The 18,562-nt window shown below is 37.9% G+C and overlaps 1 protein-coding gene and 1 long non-coding RNA gene across 6 annotated transcripts in view; one reads left to right on the forward strand and one right to left on the reverse strand.

Annotated features, from left to right (window-relative positions):
* LOC119264596 overlaps positions 1 to 18,562 on the forward strand; it is a 44,169-nt gene that overhangs the window by 1,563 nt on the left and 24,044 nt on the right. For 2 of the 5 annotated variants that reach the window (XR_005131147.1, XR_005131145.1), the window contains exon 3: positions 8,388 to 8,443. This is a non-coding gene — a long non-coding RNA (uncharacterized LOC119264596). Of the gene's footprint in view, positions 1 to 8,387; positions 8,444 to 8,969; positions 9,134 to 9,467; positions 9,828 to 18,562 lie in introns of those variants that run through there. The other 3 variants (XR_005131146.1, XR_005131143.1, XR_005131144.1) reach the window with 3 other exon arrangements.
* wu:fa56d06 (uncharacterized protein LOC795664 homolog) lies at positions 2,505 to 12,560 on the reverse strand. The gene is made up of 16 exons (XM_037543161.1): positions 12,446 to 12,560; positions 11,955 to 11,992; positions 11,033 to 11,251; positions 10,231 to 10,419; positions 9,558 to 9,683; positions 9,173 to 9,337; positions 8,569 to 8,694; positions 7,482 to 7,733; positions 6,827 to 6,952; positions 6,638 to 6,724; positions 6,491 to 6,550; positions 6,308 to 6,406; positions 5,494 to 5,582; positions 5,210 to 5,344; positions 3,156 to 3,267; positions 2,505 to 2,756 (listed from the first exon to the last, which is right to left on the reverse strand). Exons 2-16 carry the CDS (start codon positions 11,989 to 11,991, stop codon positions 2,683 to 2,685), a joined length of 1,896 nt encoding a protein of 631 aa, XP_037399058.1. The 5' UTR covers position 11,992; positions 12,446 to 12,560; the 3' UTR covers positions 2,505 to 2,682.

The raw sequence follows: 18,562 nt of genomic DNA on the forward strand, positions 1-18,562 counted from the left end.
TCACTGTAAAATACATTTTGTAAATTGGATACTATTGTCTTTGATGCAGAGATGTGACATGTTTTTGGTGCTGCATGGTTAAATTTAAGGACTCTTTTGTGGTTAACTAAATTTCTATATGTTCTTAAAGTTTTAAAGGCTTGTGATAAAAGTTTAGATTGTGATGATTAAATTTGCAATTATAAATAAATGATCAAGCTATTTCAATATGTTTAAGAATTGCTGTCAAATCCTGCCATCTTGTAATAAATAAAGATACCATCAGTGGCATCACAACTTTCAAAGGACTAAACACACCTGCTGTATGTTCAGTAATTACAAGTTAATTTTACATAATATTTCATGGTAAAATATTGATTTAATTGTAATCATTTTAATACATCTAAATACACAGATCAGGCATAACATTATGACCACCTCCTTGTTTCTACAGTCATTGTCCTTTTTATCAGCCATAGTCCATTTTATCAGTTCCACATACTAGTGGACTTGCTGCTGGAGTTTTTAAACACTGTGTCCACTCACTGTCCACTCTATTAGACACTCCTACCTTGTCAGTCCACCTTGTGGATGTAAAGTCAGAGACGACAGCTCATCTGCTGCTGCACAGTTTGTGTTGGTCATCCTCTGGTCCTTCATCAGTGGTCACAGGACGCTGCCCACAGGACGCTGTTGGCTTGATATTTTTGTTTGGTGGACTATTCTCAGTCCAGCAGTGACACTGAGGTGTTTAAAAACTCCAGCAGCACTGCTGTGTCTGATCCACTCAGACCAGCCCAACACACGCTAACACATAACCAACACGTCAGAATACTGCAGTGATGAGAATGATCTATCACCCAAATAGTACCTGCTCTGTGAGGGTGTATTGGCTTCCTGACCACTGAGGAACAGGGTAAAAGGGGGCTAACAAAGTATCAGAGAAACAGATGGACTACAGTCTGAAACTGTAGAACTACAAAGTGCACCTATATACTAAGTGGAGCTGATAGAATGGACAATTGGCGTAGAAACAAGGAGGTGGTCATAATCATATGCCTGACTGGTGTATATGAAGTGATCAAACAAAGTAATCTTGAACATTCAGCATGTCTGCAACTGTTCATCAAATGTTAACTTCAGCTGAAATTGTCCGCCTGTCCATGCCCACCCTATTATGCATATTGCCATAACAGGATGGGCGCAAGCATAATACGGTGAATATACACTATATGGACAAAAGTATTGGGGCACCTACACATCATAGCTACAGGAGCTTTTATTACCTCCCATTCTAAATCCATAGCCATTAATATGGAGTTAGTTCCACTCTTCTGGGAAACTTTCTGCAAGATAGTGTCGGTTGGAATTTTTGCTCATTCATTCAGAAGAGCATTTGCGAGGTCAGACACTGATGTTGGATGAGAGGGCCTGGCTCGCAATCTCTGTTCTAGTTCATCCCAAAGGTAGCTGATGGGGTGGAGGTCAGGGTTCTGCGAGGACCAGTCAAGTTCTTCCACACCAAACTCACCCTTTGTGCACTGGTGCACAGTCATGCTGGAACAGAAAAGGGCCTTCCCCAAACTGTTCCCAATTATCCAAAATGTCTTGGTATGTTGAAGCATTTTTGTTGTAACCATATATTTCTCAGTACTCTTTTACTAACTGCTGACAGCACAGCCAATTAAGGTTCATCTGTTTGTCCTAAATCAGGGAGAACATAACTGAAATACACTACTTTACTATTCATAGGCATATTCATTTTAAATATGCTGAATAGCTGAATAGCTCCCATTATCTCCTCAAAGTATTGGATGCTTGGACATTCCAAAAATATGTGATAGTGATTTGCATTTTTGGCACCCACAGTTGGAGTCATGAGCTGGAGATTAGGGAACTGGCCTTGTGACCGGAAGGTCGCCAGTTCGATCCCCAGAGCCGACAATACATGACCGAGGTGCCCTTGAGCAAAACACCTAACCCCCAATTACTAGGGTTGTCCATGACTCTGGGCAAGTGTGCTCACTGTTCACTTGTGTGTATGTGGTGTGTCACTTCACAAATGGGTTAAATGCGGAGGTTAAATTTCCCTGTTGTGGGACTAATAAGGGTCACTTAATCTAATAATCTTAATCCAGCATACTGGGACAGCATAAACCATGTAGGTTTCCTATGTACGAGTGGTAGTTGTAATAATAATAATCATATACATATATTTTTTTTTGGCAGAATTCCTTACATTTTATAGACTTTTTGCTTTTTCACTGAACTTTCCATATATGGCTGATGTCTCCTCTATCATGGTATATAGCTGTAATTCTCTGTACATAAATCATGGTAATACAATTCAATGATTATTATTTGATTACTTTTATAACTATGAGCGAATTCACAGCATGTTTCTTGAAGAAATCCACCACATTTCAGTAATATATCCTTGTGACCCAGTCATTGTTAATGTATTTATATTACAATTCTAAATAAAATGGATCATGATGGATCATGATTTAATGCCATATAGGAAGATGAGACAGAGCCTCTTTCTAATCAGGCAGGCAAATGCATTTATTACACCAGCAAAAACATATATATTTTTCTCATGCTGGCCCTAGCCAACTTATTTTACCTGCAGTCTGCTTTATAAGAACGTATTCAATACATTTTATGATAAGTGGATTCTATAGAGACTACTGAGATGGATCATTATGGCATTACAGGGTATGAGCAAATTGATGCTCTCTTCAGGCCACAGTCTGCAGCTGTCCACCAGCTCTCATCTATTGTGTATTGAGGAAGAGAAACAGAGGAGAAAGACGGAAATGAAACATTAAAATCATTATTATTTAAGTTTTTATGTAATCTAAACCTTTCTTTCTAGTACAACTGTAGATAGATTTTTTTTTTCTACATCACATCAGAGCACATTGTTCAAAGTTGAAATTTCACATTACTGATAAGATAAAGACAGTTAGGTAATCTGCTATACAATCTCTTTTATCTATGGCCTACTTATTATCTCATTATCTGGTCTTTTTGAAGGGTTCGGTAAATTACCAGATACAGACCTAATTGATAAGAGTGTCTGGAGATGGTCGTTGCTGAAAGATCTTTGGGTCAATTCTGTAATACCACACATTATATTTCAAGAATGGAGGATCCAGCATTAAAAATCTTACCAATTCTGAACATCTCCATGCAAAACGTCTTCTGTTTCAGTAATCTTGGGTGACCTGGCATCCAGTCACTATACCCCCAGCTGGACCCATCAATCCACTCAAACTGGCTATTCTGAGATTAAAATGAAGCACAGGTTATAAATGTTTATTTTTAATATTAAGGAACGGTATCATCAGTCTATCAGTAGGTCAATACACTACAGGAGTGGGCAATGTGATGATATTTTTTGTTATTACGGTAAATTACATTACAATGTGGTTTTCATGTTGTGATTAAAACAGCACTTAATGAACACTGACCAACTGCATGTTTCATTACAAAGACAACATAATTAATCCTGTTTAATTGGATTCAGTGCAATGTAAGTATGGAAACCTTGAACAAAATCTGTAGTTTTTGATAGTGTTTTAAAGTCACAATATATATGTTCTGGGAATTTGGAGATTTAGAGACTTCTCTGGCAGAAATGTGTAGTTGCACACAACATGTGGAAGAATTTTTTGGAAGTAGCTGTGCACAAGTCTATTACTAGATTACTAAACTCTAGATTGCTATTAAGAATGCCAAGTATTAGCTAAAATAGTATATATCATGGTACCCCTGGACTATGCTTCCAACATAGGGGCAACAGTAGGCCACCAGTGAGCACCATTAAGACATGAGTTTGGTGTGCAGGAACTCACACAGCCTGAACAGAGCCCTGAGCCCAAAAGAACATGTTCCACTTCATCCCAAAGGTAAACACCTTTGGGATGAATTGGAACATGTTCTTTTGACTGAGTCGACACAAATTCCCACAGACACACTCCAAAACCTCATGGAAAGCCTTTCCAGAAAAGTGAAGGCTGTTTTAGCTACAAAGAGGGTGACATTTCTTTATCAATGCCCATGATTTTTCCTGGTTTTTCAACGGAATGTCCAACAAGTTCATATAATATGATGCTCTGGTGTCCACATACTTTTAGCCACATAGGGTATGTTCTGTTTTCAGGATATGTTCATTAGTAAAATGTTGAGACCTAAACATTGAGCCGGACCTTCTTTTTGAGCCAGTGTGCGTGATGTCAATATGAAAAGCCGTATGATGTGGTTAACCTCCTGGATAATCTAAGCCAACCCCTCTGTCTTGTTGCTTCTAAATTGTTATTTCAGGTTTTACAAAGTGACTTGCTGCAACAATATTTTCATAATGCCTTTTAATTCTAACAAAAACGTGCATAGAGCAGCTTTAAATGTGCCAGTAATGGTGCTGTAATCTGTCTGTTTTGTGAAAATATCTTGATATTATGTCTGCCCTATCACCTACACATACACTCATTTTGTTGAAGATTCATGTATAAAAAATTGTAATATGATACTGGTGCTGTACAGTACCTCACAGTTTCAAATAATTTGTGGGAGCTGTAATAATTTAAGAAATTGAAAACACGTCCAGAATGATGAACAGCGTTGTAGATAATTCCTTAATGCCAGGGAAAGCTGTACAACATCAAGTATGAAGTTATAATAAAATTACCATCCAGAATGCCTTTAGAAAATTGGGATAACATTGAAATAAAATTAGGGTAAACAGATAATTCTAGTATTTATCATGTACCAACGTCTTGGTGTTCCCAAAAAAACCTGAATAAAACATTTCTGTTAACAGCTGTCCTAACAAAAGGTCTTCACTATAATGTATGTTAATGTAACAAGATTTCATTATAAGGAATTTGGGACTGTATCTGTTGGTGTATTCATCATGAAATGTTCACACCATGTAAAGGGTAGCTGGTATTCCTAAAAATGTGTAAAAATGGTTTGTGATTCCTCAGTGGGGTTATACTATATTATACTGATATTATACGAAATACTGCTTGTTGTGTCAACTACAGAATCGGATATAGAAATGTCAGAAACAGATAATCTCCCCACCGATACCTCAGATTTCCACATGAAACAGCAGCTGATTCATTTCGTTAGGTTAGACAAAAGACATACTACATAAAAAATATTATTTTATGTGTTTAAATATGTCATTCTCACTGTCTCAGCTGCTAACATTAACATTCACCTTCATGATGCCTCCCAGCCATGTCAAAACTCTGTCGCTCTTGGCCCTGGTCACCATAGTGACAAGGTGTGCATGTAGGTCAGCGCTTGTTACAGAGGCCAGGTGTCCGAGGGAAGAGAGTCGTTTACAGGAAGCCTAGAAAGACACATATAATGAATGGCATACAGATAATAATGGTTGTGTCAGTACTGATCCTTGATTGACGGTCTAATATGAGAATATGTTGAGATTGCTGCCTAGTCTATTTCCGCCAGCAGTCTGGCTCATGAAGAACAGTGATTTACCTCTGCTTCACTGAAGGTCAGTAAATCTGGGTTGAAAAGATAGCACTTGCCATCAATGACCTCCCCTTGGCACAGAGCAGTTCCCTTAGCTTGCAAAAACAGAGACACAGAATATATTCAACTCTGACTGATCCAACCTTTAGATGATACAGTTATGACCAAGGATGATAACAGAATGGTATAATTCAGTATTAATTATTTCTTACTCATTACATAATTACATTTGAATACAATAGCAGAACGTAATAACTGTTGACTTTAAAAGGTTCAAGCCTTTTGTTTGACATCAAAGAAATGTTAAAATAACCTCTTCCTACCAAACTCCCAAAAATAAAGGTGACAAAAAGTGGTCTTTGCATGATTCCATAGAAGAACTATTTTTGTTTGATTCATGTTCTATTCATGTTTGAAAAGAGATTTATGAAGGGAAAGAACCTTTTTCTAAAGAACTGTCCATTGAAAGGTTCTTTCAGGAACCAAAAGTGGCTCTTCTATGACATCATGCAAAGAAAACCTTTTGTCACCTTTATTTTTGTGAGTTTAGTAAAAAGAGGTTATTTTAATGTTTGAAAATAAATCACATTTTTTCTATTATTTTTTCCTAATATTACTTTTTTTTAAAAGAGTGGCTTTAAGGGCAACACAAATGCAACAGAATTCACTGAGCAGCCCGTATGTTTTTAGTAAAGCAAAATAATTTAGCACTTCCTCAGCCATTCTGTTTAAATTCTACCTAGGACAGAGCTTGAAATTTCAGAGAAGTATTAATACTAATCTAAGTATTGCACTAAACATAGAGTTGTATGCTACTCACTTTTCTTCACCTTAGAAGTCTCCATGATGCGATTATCAATTATGTTAGCATGGCTATATTCCATGCCGTGCCTGAACTCCTCCATAACAGACACATCCACTGGACAAAAAAAGCATTTGATTAGTCAAAACTTTAAAAAAATCTTACATTTTGATGATGCAGACAACTAAAACCTCTTTTTACCTTCGTTCACTTCCAGAACTTTGTGTAACTCAGTGGTTTGAGGATGTTCAGGAACCTTTACTGTGGGGATAATGAAATGAGTCAGAGGTAATCAAATCAGAGGCTCATACTGTACACGGTGAAATATGGTTATTCAAAACTACATGCCTTCATTGGATTGAAGGTTCTGTACAATGTAGTTGTTCTGCAGCTTCTTTAAAATCTCTTGAGAGTATTCGGTACCTTGCTCAGACACTGGTGAGACATGAATAGACCTTTAGTTAATCCCAAAGCTAGCACATTCCAAATGCAGACAACTGTCCATCTCTATTACCCATCTGACATGAACAAACTTACACACTGCTGTTCTTCTCTGCATCTCTGAAAGTGGAGCCAAAGGTTGTCCAGTCTTCATGTCCACCAGTGTAGCCTGAGAGTTCTCAGTACCCTGTCTGAACTTGTAATTGGATGGATAGTTGTAGACTGTAGACAGAGTTTCCCATAATAAGCCATCACACAAGCACAGGTTGAGTATAAAAATCTAAACATTCTACACCACTGTGCAAAAGTCTGATGCTTACAGTTTTGGTGGTCTCACAGGTCTCGCATGGTTGTTAGGAGTCCTACCTTCCGTATATGCTCAAGCATTTTTTAACTATAGTTTGGAAACTCCTGGTTTTCATTTACTTTGACTCCCCCCAATGTTATGCAAGTGGATACCTATAATCTATCTAACGCTCTAGAATCCTAATATCATCTAAAGCATTCTGAATGAAATATAATACTTGTATTTTTCTGTACATTTCTTTATATACATACATTCCATATATTCTTATACATTACATACATTCTTGTAATGTCATAGAAGGACAGTTTTTGCTTCCACCATTTCTGCAAATGTGGAGAACCTTTTAAATTTAACAAACCTGCATAATGTAAAGGTTCTGTACAAGTCAAGCTAAGAACCATTTAGGAATTCCTATTGAAGATAGGTTTTGAAAGCCATACATACAGCCTGCAACTCTTCTGTCCATCTCACTGGTATGTTCCTTTAGCATGCCAGTATTGAGGTCCATGAGGAAACGTCTAGAAGGTTCAGTGCCCTGCCTACGGAGCTCAGGTGGAACTGCTTTATCGGAGGAGTCTTGGGCATCAGTTTCATCTTTGCTAACGCCAGCTCTCTGCATACCCATCATCATCTGTGCTTTTCTCAGCTCCATCAAGGTTGCTGGGCTGTACTCGGTGCCTTGACTGAATTCATACACTGTAGGAATAATGGCACAAAACATTCGTTCAAGCCAAAGAACAATAATAATATAGATAATAATAATATAGGTGACAGAAGTGCAAAAGCTAAGCTAATGGCGTAGTCAGAATTTCTAGGCTAGAGGCAGCCAGGAATCACTATGTCTCAAAGGCGTTGCTATAGTGAGGTTGGCAACCACTAACTAGTCACCAATGTGTAAACACAGATTGTCTTCAAGTGACAAAGATGATCTTTGGTCCTCACAAAGGAGGCAAAAAGTGCCACTGTGTTTTCCATTTTGGAAAAGCGAAAGAATTGTGCAGTGCCGGCTTTGCCTATTAGGCGGCTGCTTGGGGCTCTGCTGCCAACAGAAGGCCCCTCTAACAACTTTTGGGTTATTACTGTAATAGTAGGTTATCTTATGGGTGGTGGATCACCTGTCCCTTTGCCTGTAATGAATAATAATTTAATGCAAGAACGGTGCTAAAATGACATGGATTGAATTTTAACAAACCATTTCTACCATTTTCCACCATTTCTATGCGCCATTTGTTCAATCAAGTCTTCAGTTCAGTAAGTGTGCCAGGTTTTGGGTGTATAACTCAAGATATGTTGATAAAATGTGTCTTTACCAGTCTAAGGAACTGAAAGTTTCTATTTTCTATATCTTAGGATTAATCTGTGCGGTTATCACTGCCACATCAATGAATGACACTGTCTGCTCAAAGGTGAGTCATTTTTTTTGCTACTTTGTTGGTTATATAAGCTATATAAGCTACTTTGACTGAATAATAATTCATATTAACAAAAATACTTCTGTAAAAAGTCTGTTAGAAGTCTTTTAGAGACTCACATGGTGCTGTTCTCCTCTGCATCTCTGAAAGCTGAGCCAGCTGCAGGCCAGTGCGAATGTCCACCAGAGTTCTCTGAGAGTTCTCAGTTCCTTGCCTAAACTCATAATTGGTTGGAGGGTTATAGTCTGTGGAGGATAGACACAGAGTAAATTCTTCACACAACACTTAAAGCGGAATTCCACCAGTTTTTCAGAATTGTTTACAGAAACTCAGTCAGAATTGTTCACTGTGGTGGTTAATACTTTGGATTAATTGTTGTACGATAGAGTTCAGGCCCAAAACCTGTTTATTTTCCCAGGAACTATCTCAGCCAGTCTCACTGGCTGAATTATGCAGAAATTTTAAACATTAAACCTTGTCACCTGATTGATTTGGCTCATTTTCTCACTCTTCGATAAAGATGACAAAAAAGGTTCTTTGGATCAACCCCACCTTTGATTCCCTAAAGAGCCTTTCAATGGATGAACCTTCACGTAATATGAAGGTATGACCAAGCCAAGAAGCATTTAGTAACCTTTAGTTTTAAGACAGTCTACTGAAATTAGAGTTTAAGAATTGTTAGAATTTGTAAAGAAAAAAAAATGCAATTTTTAAAATACGTACAGCCTGAAACTCGTCTGTTCATCTCACTGACGTGTTCTTTGAGCAAGCCTGTGTTCAGATCCACCAGGAGGCGTCTAGAAGGTTCTGTGCCCTGTCTACGGAACTCAACAGGGACTGCTTTTTGGCTTTCCAGTTTCTCTTCTACACCGTTTCCTTGAGCTTTACCTAAAGTGACAGGACAAATCAAACAAAATGAATACATCAATTGAGAACAAACTTGCTACTCATAAGCTTGCATTAGGATATTGTTTAAGATGTTCTAACTGCAAATTGATCTTGTTCTATCTGACTCTAGATCCCCAATTACAAGACAGCAAAAGAACAGTGGGGATGGTCCCTCTATACTTAACATTACATTTAATTAAAACAGCAAGTCCTCTCTCACCTGGTGCTGCTCTCCTCTGCATTTCTGAGAATGGCCCCAGGAGCTGTCCAGTCCTGATGTCCACCAAAGTAGCCTGAGAGTTCTGAGTGCCCTGTCTGAACTCATAGTTGGATGGATAATTGTAGACTGTGGAAAAAGCAGTAGTGTAGTTCAATACAGCACAAACATTGATGGGTAAACATGTGAAGTGGCCTAGAGTTGGCTGATGTTTATCGCTGATATCTCTTTTCAAAATATCCCAATATTATTGACAATATGAAAAAAACAGATGGTAATTATATTTTTATATATATATATATATATATATATATATATATATATATATAATATTACAGATATATTGTCCCCAGAGGGGTGGGTTTGATTCTGCAAGTGAGATGTAATCAAACCTCTCTAAAATTTTTACACCTTAAAGTTTGGTTCATTGTTATGCTTCACATAAGTTGTACTGTTTCTTAAACCAAGTCTGTGTGACCTTAATAAATGCGGTTGGAACCAGCTGAGAGAAGTTATAGAGGTGTAATTATGGAAAAGATGGCTGGGTATTGACTTCTTGTATTTGTTAGCAATGTTAGTTTTTTGTTGGACTCTTCCTACCGGCCTTCTAAATGCAAAAATAATAATGTTGCCCAAGCCTAGAGTGGCCTGTAGCAGAAAATCATGTGATACATACACCCTGCAACTCTCCTGTCCATCTCGCTGACGTGTTTCTTTAGCGTGCCAGTGTTCACATCCATGAGAAAGCGCCTAGAAGGTTCTGTGCCTTGTCTGCGGTCCTCAACAGGGGTGGCCTTCTGCTTTGAATCGTCCTGCACTTTTACTTCATTGTCAGCAGCAAGTACAACCTCCCACTGAGGTTCAGCTACAAAGGGCAAAGTAAAAACTTTACATAAGCTGGAGCATACACTTACTTCCCGCTTCATTATATACACCTACCTTGTTGATACAGCAGTTAGAGACTGTAGCTTATCTTTTTTAATGCAAAATTTGTGTTATCCTCTAGGTCTACATCAGTGGTCAGTTTATGAGGGTAGGACCACTGTTGGCTGGATATTTTTGGTTGGCAGACTATTTTCAGTCTATCAGTGAAAATGCTCAAGCAATGCTGTTCTATCTGATAAATGCATACCAGCACCACACTTAGTAATATGCCACTGAGAATAATCCACCATCCACCAACATCTGGTCAGTGGTGAGGTCTGCAAGAAATGGTACAGTGTGTAATTGTAAATTGTAAAGGTACAAAGTGCACCTATATGGTAGGTGTTTTGTGTAGATACAAGGTAGATGTACCTAATAAACCATCTACTCAAGTTAATTATATCCTCTACAAGACAAAGCATTTTTTTATTTCAGAAAAGAACGTAGACAATCAAAGTAAACTGCATGCCGGGAAGAAAACACTTCCCTTAAATAAGGTCAGATTTAGAGTCAAACAAAATTACCATCTACATGTAATTTTAAATTGTGCTTACGTTCTCCAACCCTCTTCCCCATTTCACTGCTGTGTTTCTTGAGAAGGCCATTATTCAGATTCATTAGGAAATTTGTAGAGGGTGCCGTGTCCAGTCTGCGGTGTTCCGAATGGACAGGGTTGTCCATGTATTCATCTTGGACCAACTGTGGGGCTCTAATTACCCAGCCACCATTTTGGAAGCGAAGAGCATCGTTTTGCAAAGGTTTGGCTTGAAGGCCTGCAAATATATAGGATGTGGTAGTTAAAAAGTATATTAGCATATCCCTTTTGACTTTTTTTGAAGTTTTTACTATATGTATTTTACTCCCAGTAGCTGTTGTCTCCCTGGATTACCTGAATTTGCTTATTACATTCTGTGTTAAAAATAAGAGCTAAAAACATCAGGTGGAGTTTTTATCAAGTACTGGAACATTTCAGAAATTCACACTGAATACTGCTTGTGATCTCTTATCCCTGAATGGAAAATATTATCCTAAATGAGGATATTCCCAGCATGTAATACAATAAATTTGTCCAATAAATTAGCAGTTCAAAAAAACTTAGATTTGATTAGCATATGTTTGCCTGTGCAGGCACTGCAAGGGGATTTGAGGTAGGAGTTTCAAATACAAGTGAAGATTTTCTACTAAAGGAAATAATCAATTAATGTCTGATTATTGTCTTCCTCTAAAGAATTTAGCAATGCAATTGCACCAGTTATCAGTTTCAGTTTTCACAGAAAGCAAGACTGCAGCTTTTATCAGAGTGTTATCAATGCTAGAGCATTTGTGAGATGTCTTGCTGGCAGTGGTCAAAGTTCAGAGTCTTGACCTTGAAAAATATTGCCATTATTATACCTTCAAAAAGCCTATAATGAATAGCCACAGCTCATTTCTTTAAAACTGCATTAGGAACCCAGATAAAATATAGAGAATTCTTACCAGCCAAAGCAAAAAAGAGCAACACAGCCTTGAACATGCTGCACAGAAAGATAACAGTGTCAAATAATGTAAATAGCAGAAGAGATCAAGTCTTCAAAATCTACACGTTCAAATGTATTAGTCCAAACTTATCATTACGTTTAACCTATTAATTACAATCTCAAATGTTTACGTATATCTAACCAACCAATGATGTTTTCAAATGTTTAATTACATCTAACTTTTTGCGAAGTTTTGCAGCGTCTAATTTAATTACGTTTTCTTTCTTGCATTAGTTGCATATAACTTGCTAATTACATTTTCAAATGCTACGAATATGGAAAATATATCATCAAATGTTCCGTTATGACAAATGTAGTAAATACATTTTCAATACATTTCATGTTTAGTTATACATAGTTTAACAGTTAGTCTTTTAAATATAGAGTAATGGCTAACTTGTCAATCACATTTTCAGATGTTTAGTAACACATCCACAGTGCTGTACTTGCCTTCAGTCAGTGTGTCAGTCTTCACAATATCCTTGCACTCAGCAGACTGGGATGGCTTGACATGCAGTCTGGCTTAAATATTAAGTTCTTGCGCTCTGTTAAATTACAATAGAAATATGTTTAAAGGACGACACGTACAACAAATCTGGCCCACGGTCTTAGACTTTGAACTTAATCTTATCACTATCAGAACATACACTGAGGCTTCTCATATCCCAAGAGTCATAAAATTGCCCCACTGCTAATTTGTGTTAAATGATCATCAATTATTAATTGTGCTATGATGGTTCACCTTAGCAAAGTTGGCCAGCGACTGGTTGGTAGTGACATGTACTGAAAAACAGTTTTGCCGGGTTGCTTGTACTTTAGTATTTTTAAATGATTACTAAACTATACTTATAAAGAAACCAATCTACTTTTTACACAATCCCACTGAAAACATTCATGTTTGGGTTTAATTTTATTCTGTACTCCTGGGTCAGCTTCTGGACTGCTGGGACACACTTTACTTTGGAGCTTTAGTTTTTTATTTTATACCAAGCAGAGAACACTTCGCCTAACAAAGAGTGTGTATACTGATAGAGGTTGCATATAATAAGCAGTGACTGCAGCTCTTTAAGTTACTTAGTCCTTCAGGTATGTTTAAGTTCTTAGGTTTTCACTCTTACTCAGTGTGTTTGTTTGTTTGATTTTGGTTATTTAGAAACACATATTAGCAGCACTGTGCACTGTATTAAACAAAAACAGCAGGAACCCAGTATTTTCAAAAATAAGAGCAGTGATCGATTTACAAATTGCTTAGCTTCAACAAAATGACACTGTAGCTCAGTTTTAAAGCGAATATATCCTGCATTTTTCTTGTATTTAAATTTTCCCTTGAGGTCCACTTTTGCAAGGTTTAAGTTACCAAAAGTGATTGAAATTCATTTTTACATAGTTAATTTTTACTATTTATCCAACATTTCCCTTAATTAAACAGGCTAGTTTTGTTACTGTGCCTAATGGAGCAGTCATGGGCTGAAGGTTAAGGAATTACCCTGTGATGGGAATGTTGCAGGTTTGATCCCCAGATCCAACAGTAAGTGACTGAAGTGCCCTTGAGCAAGGCATCTAACCCCCAGCTGCGCCGTGGATAGGGCTGCCCACCACTCTGGACAAGTGTGCTCAATGCCCTTTAGTGTGTGTGCATTCACTAATGTGGTGCCTCATTCAATAAGCATGCATAGTTGAAACACTCCTCATACCTTCAGGGTAAACAGGCAGAGCTAAACTGCTGCAGGCTGAATAGGTGGACAGAAACCGTCCATTCAAAATGAACCATTTTTGCAGCATGTATATAGACTGTAAGGCCTGGTGAGTGAAAAACACAGCCCATTAATCTCAGCCTTAATGTGTGACAGTAAAAATCTCCAAAAGCAACACAACACTGACTACTTCTACTATTAACACATACAAGAGATTAGGCATACTCCATGCAATAAACTGCATTATGTGTTAAAAGCATTTTCTCCTTCTGATAAGAGGCGGTGGAATTGTTTTTGACAGTAACTGTAAGGAAGTCAGATTTGTGTCAGTTTGCTGGCCAGAACAATCGCTATGCGATGTGTTTATGATAAATCATGTGTTGATTTGACACGCATTTTGTCATATAGTCCGTCTGAAGCTTAGCCTATGTTTTGTACAGATAAAAGAATGTACATGCAGTAATAAAACCCAACAAAGAAAGAGGTCCAGAAAAGAAAAAGGGGGGAAAATACAGGTTGTGAAAGAGTTTGATAGAACATGTCGGCAGCTGAAAGGGTAAACTCCCACTGATGTATTATAATCTAAGCCCTTTACAGTCTATTTATTTGTTGAGCACTGTGGCACATTGAAGTGTCATTTAAACGTACTTGCCCACACAAACAGACAGATACAAATGGGGAGAAGAATGTGTCTGCATAATGCAAGCGACATTCTTTGACATAAGCACTTGGGAGCTTATTTCTGTCATCCGCTGACACACATATAAGCTCTATTTCTCTTTCTCTTTCACACACACGCACGCACACACGCATACCCACACAAAACTAAGGCATATAAAGCCATAAATACAGTCATATGTAAAGGATTCACATCCCTGGTCAGCTATGTTTTATTGATTTTCTAAGTGAAAATAATTGACCACAAACTCTATAGGCAACAAATTGAAATATGGCATTTTAGTCTATGGTTTCTGTTTATTTGGTGAGTATTATATATTGGAAAAAAATAGAACATAATGTAAAAAAATATGTCATAACATTTACACAGGTTACACTTTATGTCCAAGTCAATAAGGGGGCCCACAAGCATAAACAGTTTAGACATATACACTCATCAAGCACTTTATTAGACAAACTGCTGATACTGGGTAAGGTCTCCCTTTACTCTCAAAACAGCCTCAATTCTTTGTGGTACAGACTCTACAAAATGTTGGAAACATTGCTTTTTTCTGGTGTACTTTCATGCTGTGAACATCAACTCACTTAGAATGTAGTTGATTGTGAGAAAAGATGTACATCGTCATCGGTAAGACTAAAAAATTCTGTGGAATTCAAGTGATGAACACCTCCTTCACCAGCCTGGACTGTTGACACAAGGCAGGTTGAGTCCATGAATTTCTGCTGTTGGTGCCAAATTCTAACCCAACCATCTGTGTGCCTCAGTAAAAATCAAGACCAAGTTGTTTTTCCATTCTTCAACTGTCCAGTTTTACCCACTGCAGCCTCAGCTTTCTGTTCTTGGCTGGCAGAAGCAAAACCTGACGTGGTCTTCTGCAGTTGTAGCCCATCCACTTCAAGGTCTCATGTGTTTGTACATTCTGAGATGCTTTTCTGCTAACCACAATTGTACAGAGTGGTCATCTGAGTTACTATAGTCTTTGAGCTTGAACTGGTCTTGTCATTCTCTGTTGATCTCACTAATCAACAAGGAGTTTCTGTCCACAGAACTGCCACTCGCTAGTTTTTAAGCCACTGCTCAAACTGTCTTTGTGGACATCTATAACTCCTCTTTCAGCTAGAAAAAGATCTCATTTGTTTTTTCTTTATTGCACCACTCTGAGCAAACTCTAGAGGCTGTTGCGTGTTAAAATCCCAAGTCAGCAATTAAATAAATACTCAAACGATACAGGGCAGTCATGGGCTGGAGGTTAGGGATCCAGCCTTGTGACCGGAAGGTTCGATCCCCAGAGCCGACAGCACATGACTGAGGTGTCCTTGAGCAAGACACCTAACCCCCAACTGCTCCCCGGGTGCTGCGGATTGGGCTGCCCACCGCTCCGGGCAAGTGTGCTCACTGCCCCCTAGTGTGTGTGTGTGCTCACTAGTGTGTATGTGGTGTTTCACTTCACGGATGGGTTAAATGCAGAGGTGAAATTTCCCCGTTGTGGGACTAATAAGGGTCACTTAATCTTAATCTTAAATACAAGACCCGTCACCAAGAATCTCGCAACAACAATCATGCCGTGGTTAAACTGATTGAGATCACGTCTTTCCCTGTTCTGATGATTCATGCGAACATCAAGCTGGCCTACACTTGGCTGATTAGACAATTGCATCATTGAATAGGTGTAGCAGTGCTCCTAATAATGTGCTTGGTGAGCGTATATTGGCTGAAAATACCAAGGCATCATGACTTTGTTTCCAAAAAATCAAGAAACCAGAGTTGTCACTTAAAAACATTGTAATAAAATGATATATGGAAAATTTGTGATTCAACATGTGTTTATTCAGTTTATTACTTATTGATTTATGTAATCAATTCACTTCATTCTGGCCTTGAACTAAAGTTTAATATTGATTAATAAAGTTTAATATTTACTGATTTGCGATTGTCGTCTATTCACTGATCTACAGGTTAATGAATACAACCAAACTAGCATTAGTGTAACATTTATGTTGATTAATCACAAAGTGCATGCCAGGGACATTTTAACTAACTAAGTTCTTAGTAAGTTAGTTATAGTCACTGAAATAAGTTATAGTCAGATAACATGCTAACATTAGCATTTAGCTTGTACACCTCATTTGGAAAGTCATTTCTGCCATTTTTCCAAGGATAAGTTAAAGACCGTTGTTACAGTTATATGGGTGCAATAAGATATTACTAGCAGTAATGTTAACTGCCAAAAAAAGGCTGCCCCCAAAACATTCCTCCCTGAAGCAGTGCAGCAGTTTCATAATGGTTTCAGATGGTTAAATGTTTCATTTTGGCTGAAGTTTCCTTTTAAGGTTTAGTACTTTTCTTCCTCCACATACAATCATTTATTGCAATTTATTTATTACAAAAAGCTTTTTTTCCTGAAAGTAATATTAAGCATTAATTCTTTTCCAATCATTCTTGCTTTGAAAATAACACAATTAGGATGTGGAGAAGGGGCAAAGAGAATGCTGCTTAGGTCAAAAAGATGACCCATTAAAATGGCCCTGCATGAACTGAACATGCTTTAATAACTTGCTTCATTAATACAGAATTGAATAATGTGTTTGGTCATAAACGCTAACATTGCATGTTTCACAACACAGTTCAGCCAATCATATTTAAAACTGGAACTATGCATTTTATAATACAAAAATCACATATTTATTGAACCTCCTTTAGCTGGTTCTTTCTGTTGAAGAGACACACACATGCCAGCCTCCACTATACTAAATCCCCTCTGTTTACCTCCATATATCAGGCTTACAATATACTCCTCCTCAGAGACTCTGTATGTGTGGGGGTGTGTGAATGCTCACACATTCCGATCCCAGTAGGGATTTGCAGTCACCACGGATTCTACCCTCAAGCATCCGTCACTTCTTGACACATTCCTGGAAAAGAACCACCATCAAAAGACCACTATATGTTTGACAATTACAGCTGTTCTACACCAGAGGGCAGTATGAGCCCAAGATTTTCAAAATGTTCTGAACCTGATGCTGCACTGAGTAGCTGGATGACACTGGATTAAGATGTTTCTACTGGGTATATACATCAAACCCTTCATGCATTGCCTTCATTCCTCAACTGACTGCTATACTTCAACATCATCATTACATCATGTCAGATGGATCTGCTGCTTAGGTGTTACTCTGTAGCGAATCTAAGCAGGGAGATGACCTAGAGCACCATGTGCAGTAGGTTCCAATATTACTGTACAAATCTTTTACAATGGCAGAAAGAACCAATAAAACAATAAATACATTATTATTATTATTATTATTATTATTATTATCTGTATATATATATTAACTCTCTGTCATATGACAACAATAAACCCTGGTTCTCATGCTATCTAACTGGATTGTGAAAAACGAAAAACACTGAATTCATAAATGGGAGCATGGAAAATTGCAAGGCAACGAAGTATGAATTCATATCTGCAACAAGGAAAGTGGGGAAAAAAAATCTTTTGCCAAAAAACTGAAAGACAATTTATTTTTTTTACAAACAACCCCAAGGCAATATGGAAAAGACCTCTAACCAGTTACAAAAAAAGCCTACCCCTATTAATGCAGGCCCTGAACTAGTAGACTGCTGCCTTTTGGGCCTAGTTTGAAAAGCCTACAACAAATACATTCACATGGCCATTCCCAACTTCTCACATATCACCACCTTTGATAATGGAAGCAAATACAAGTAAACTGGGCAAAAACAAAGAAGCAAGCCCAGAACAATCCACCCCCAGCCTGGCTTAGTTAATGCTCAGATCTAGATTTTCGCAGACATCTATAACTATCAGCCAACAAAAGGTCTCAGCTCCCTGCAAAAACTCCAGAACCATCTCTATTCCCAAAACAGTAACATATCTGGTCTCAATGGCAACATGCAAGTCCCCTGATATCAATGGCTATGAAGTTGTTTGAGCACACATATTAAATCAGTCACATCCCCCTGATGGACCCACTGCAACTTGCATATCATCAAATCTGTCTACACATCATGCAGTCGACCTGGCACTGCACTTCACCCTCCAACATCTGGAGTCCAAATACACGTATGCAAGAATTCTGTTCATCAATTTCAGTTCTCACTGTGCCTCTGGATTATGAGGACCCAAGCTGTCAGATTCAAGTTTCTGTTTGGTTAACTTAATTTCCTTATCAACTGCTA

This window comes from Pygocentrus nattereri, chromosome 12 (assembly GCF_015220715.1).
Source record: "Pygocentrus nattereri isolate fPygNat1 chromosome 12, fPygNat1.pri, whole genome shotgun sequence".
Lineage (NCBI taxonomy): Eukaryota > Metazoa > Chordata > Actinopteri > Characiformes > Serrasalmidae > Pygocentrus > Pygocentrus nattereri.

What these genes read in the sequence shown, in the direction of transcription:
- wu:fa56d06 (XM_037543161.1), bottom strand. Translation starts at nt 11,991, where the DNA reads ATGTTCAAGGCTGTGTTGCTCTTTTTTGCTTTGGCTG. An exon ending in GACTTCTAAGGTGAAGAAAA is followed by an intron (nt 5,583 to 6,307) that starts GTGAGTAGCATA and finishes TGTTTTTGCAAG; the next exon opens with CTAAGGGAACTGCTCTGTGC. An exon ending in CATGGAGATGTTCAGAATTG is followed by an intron (nt 2,757 to 3,155) that starts GTAAGATTTTTA and finishes AATACACAATAG; the next exon opens with ATGAGAGCTGGTGGACAGCT.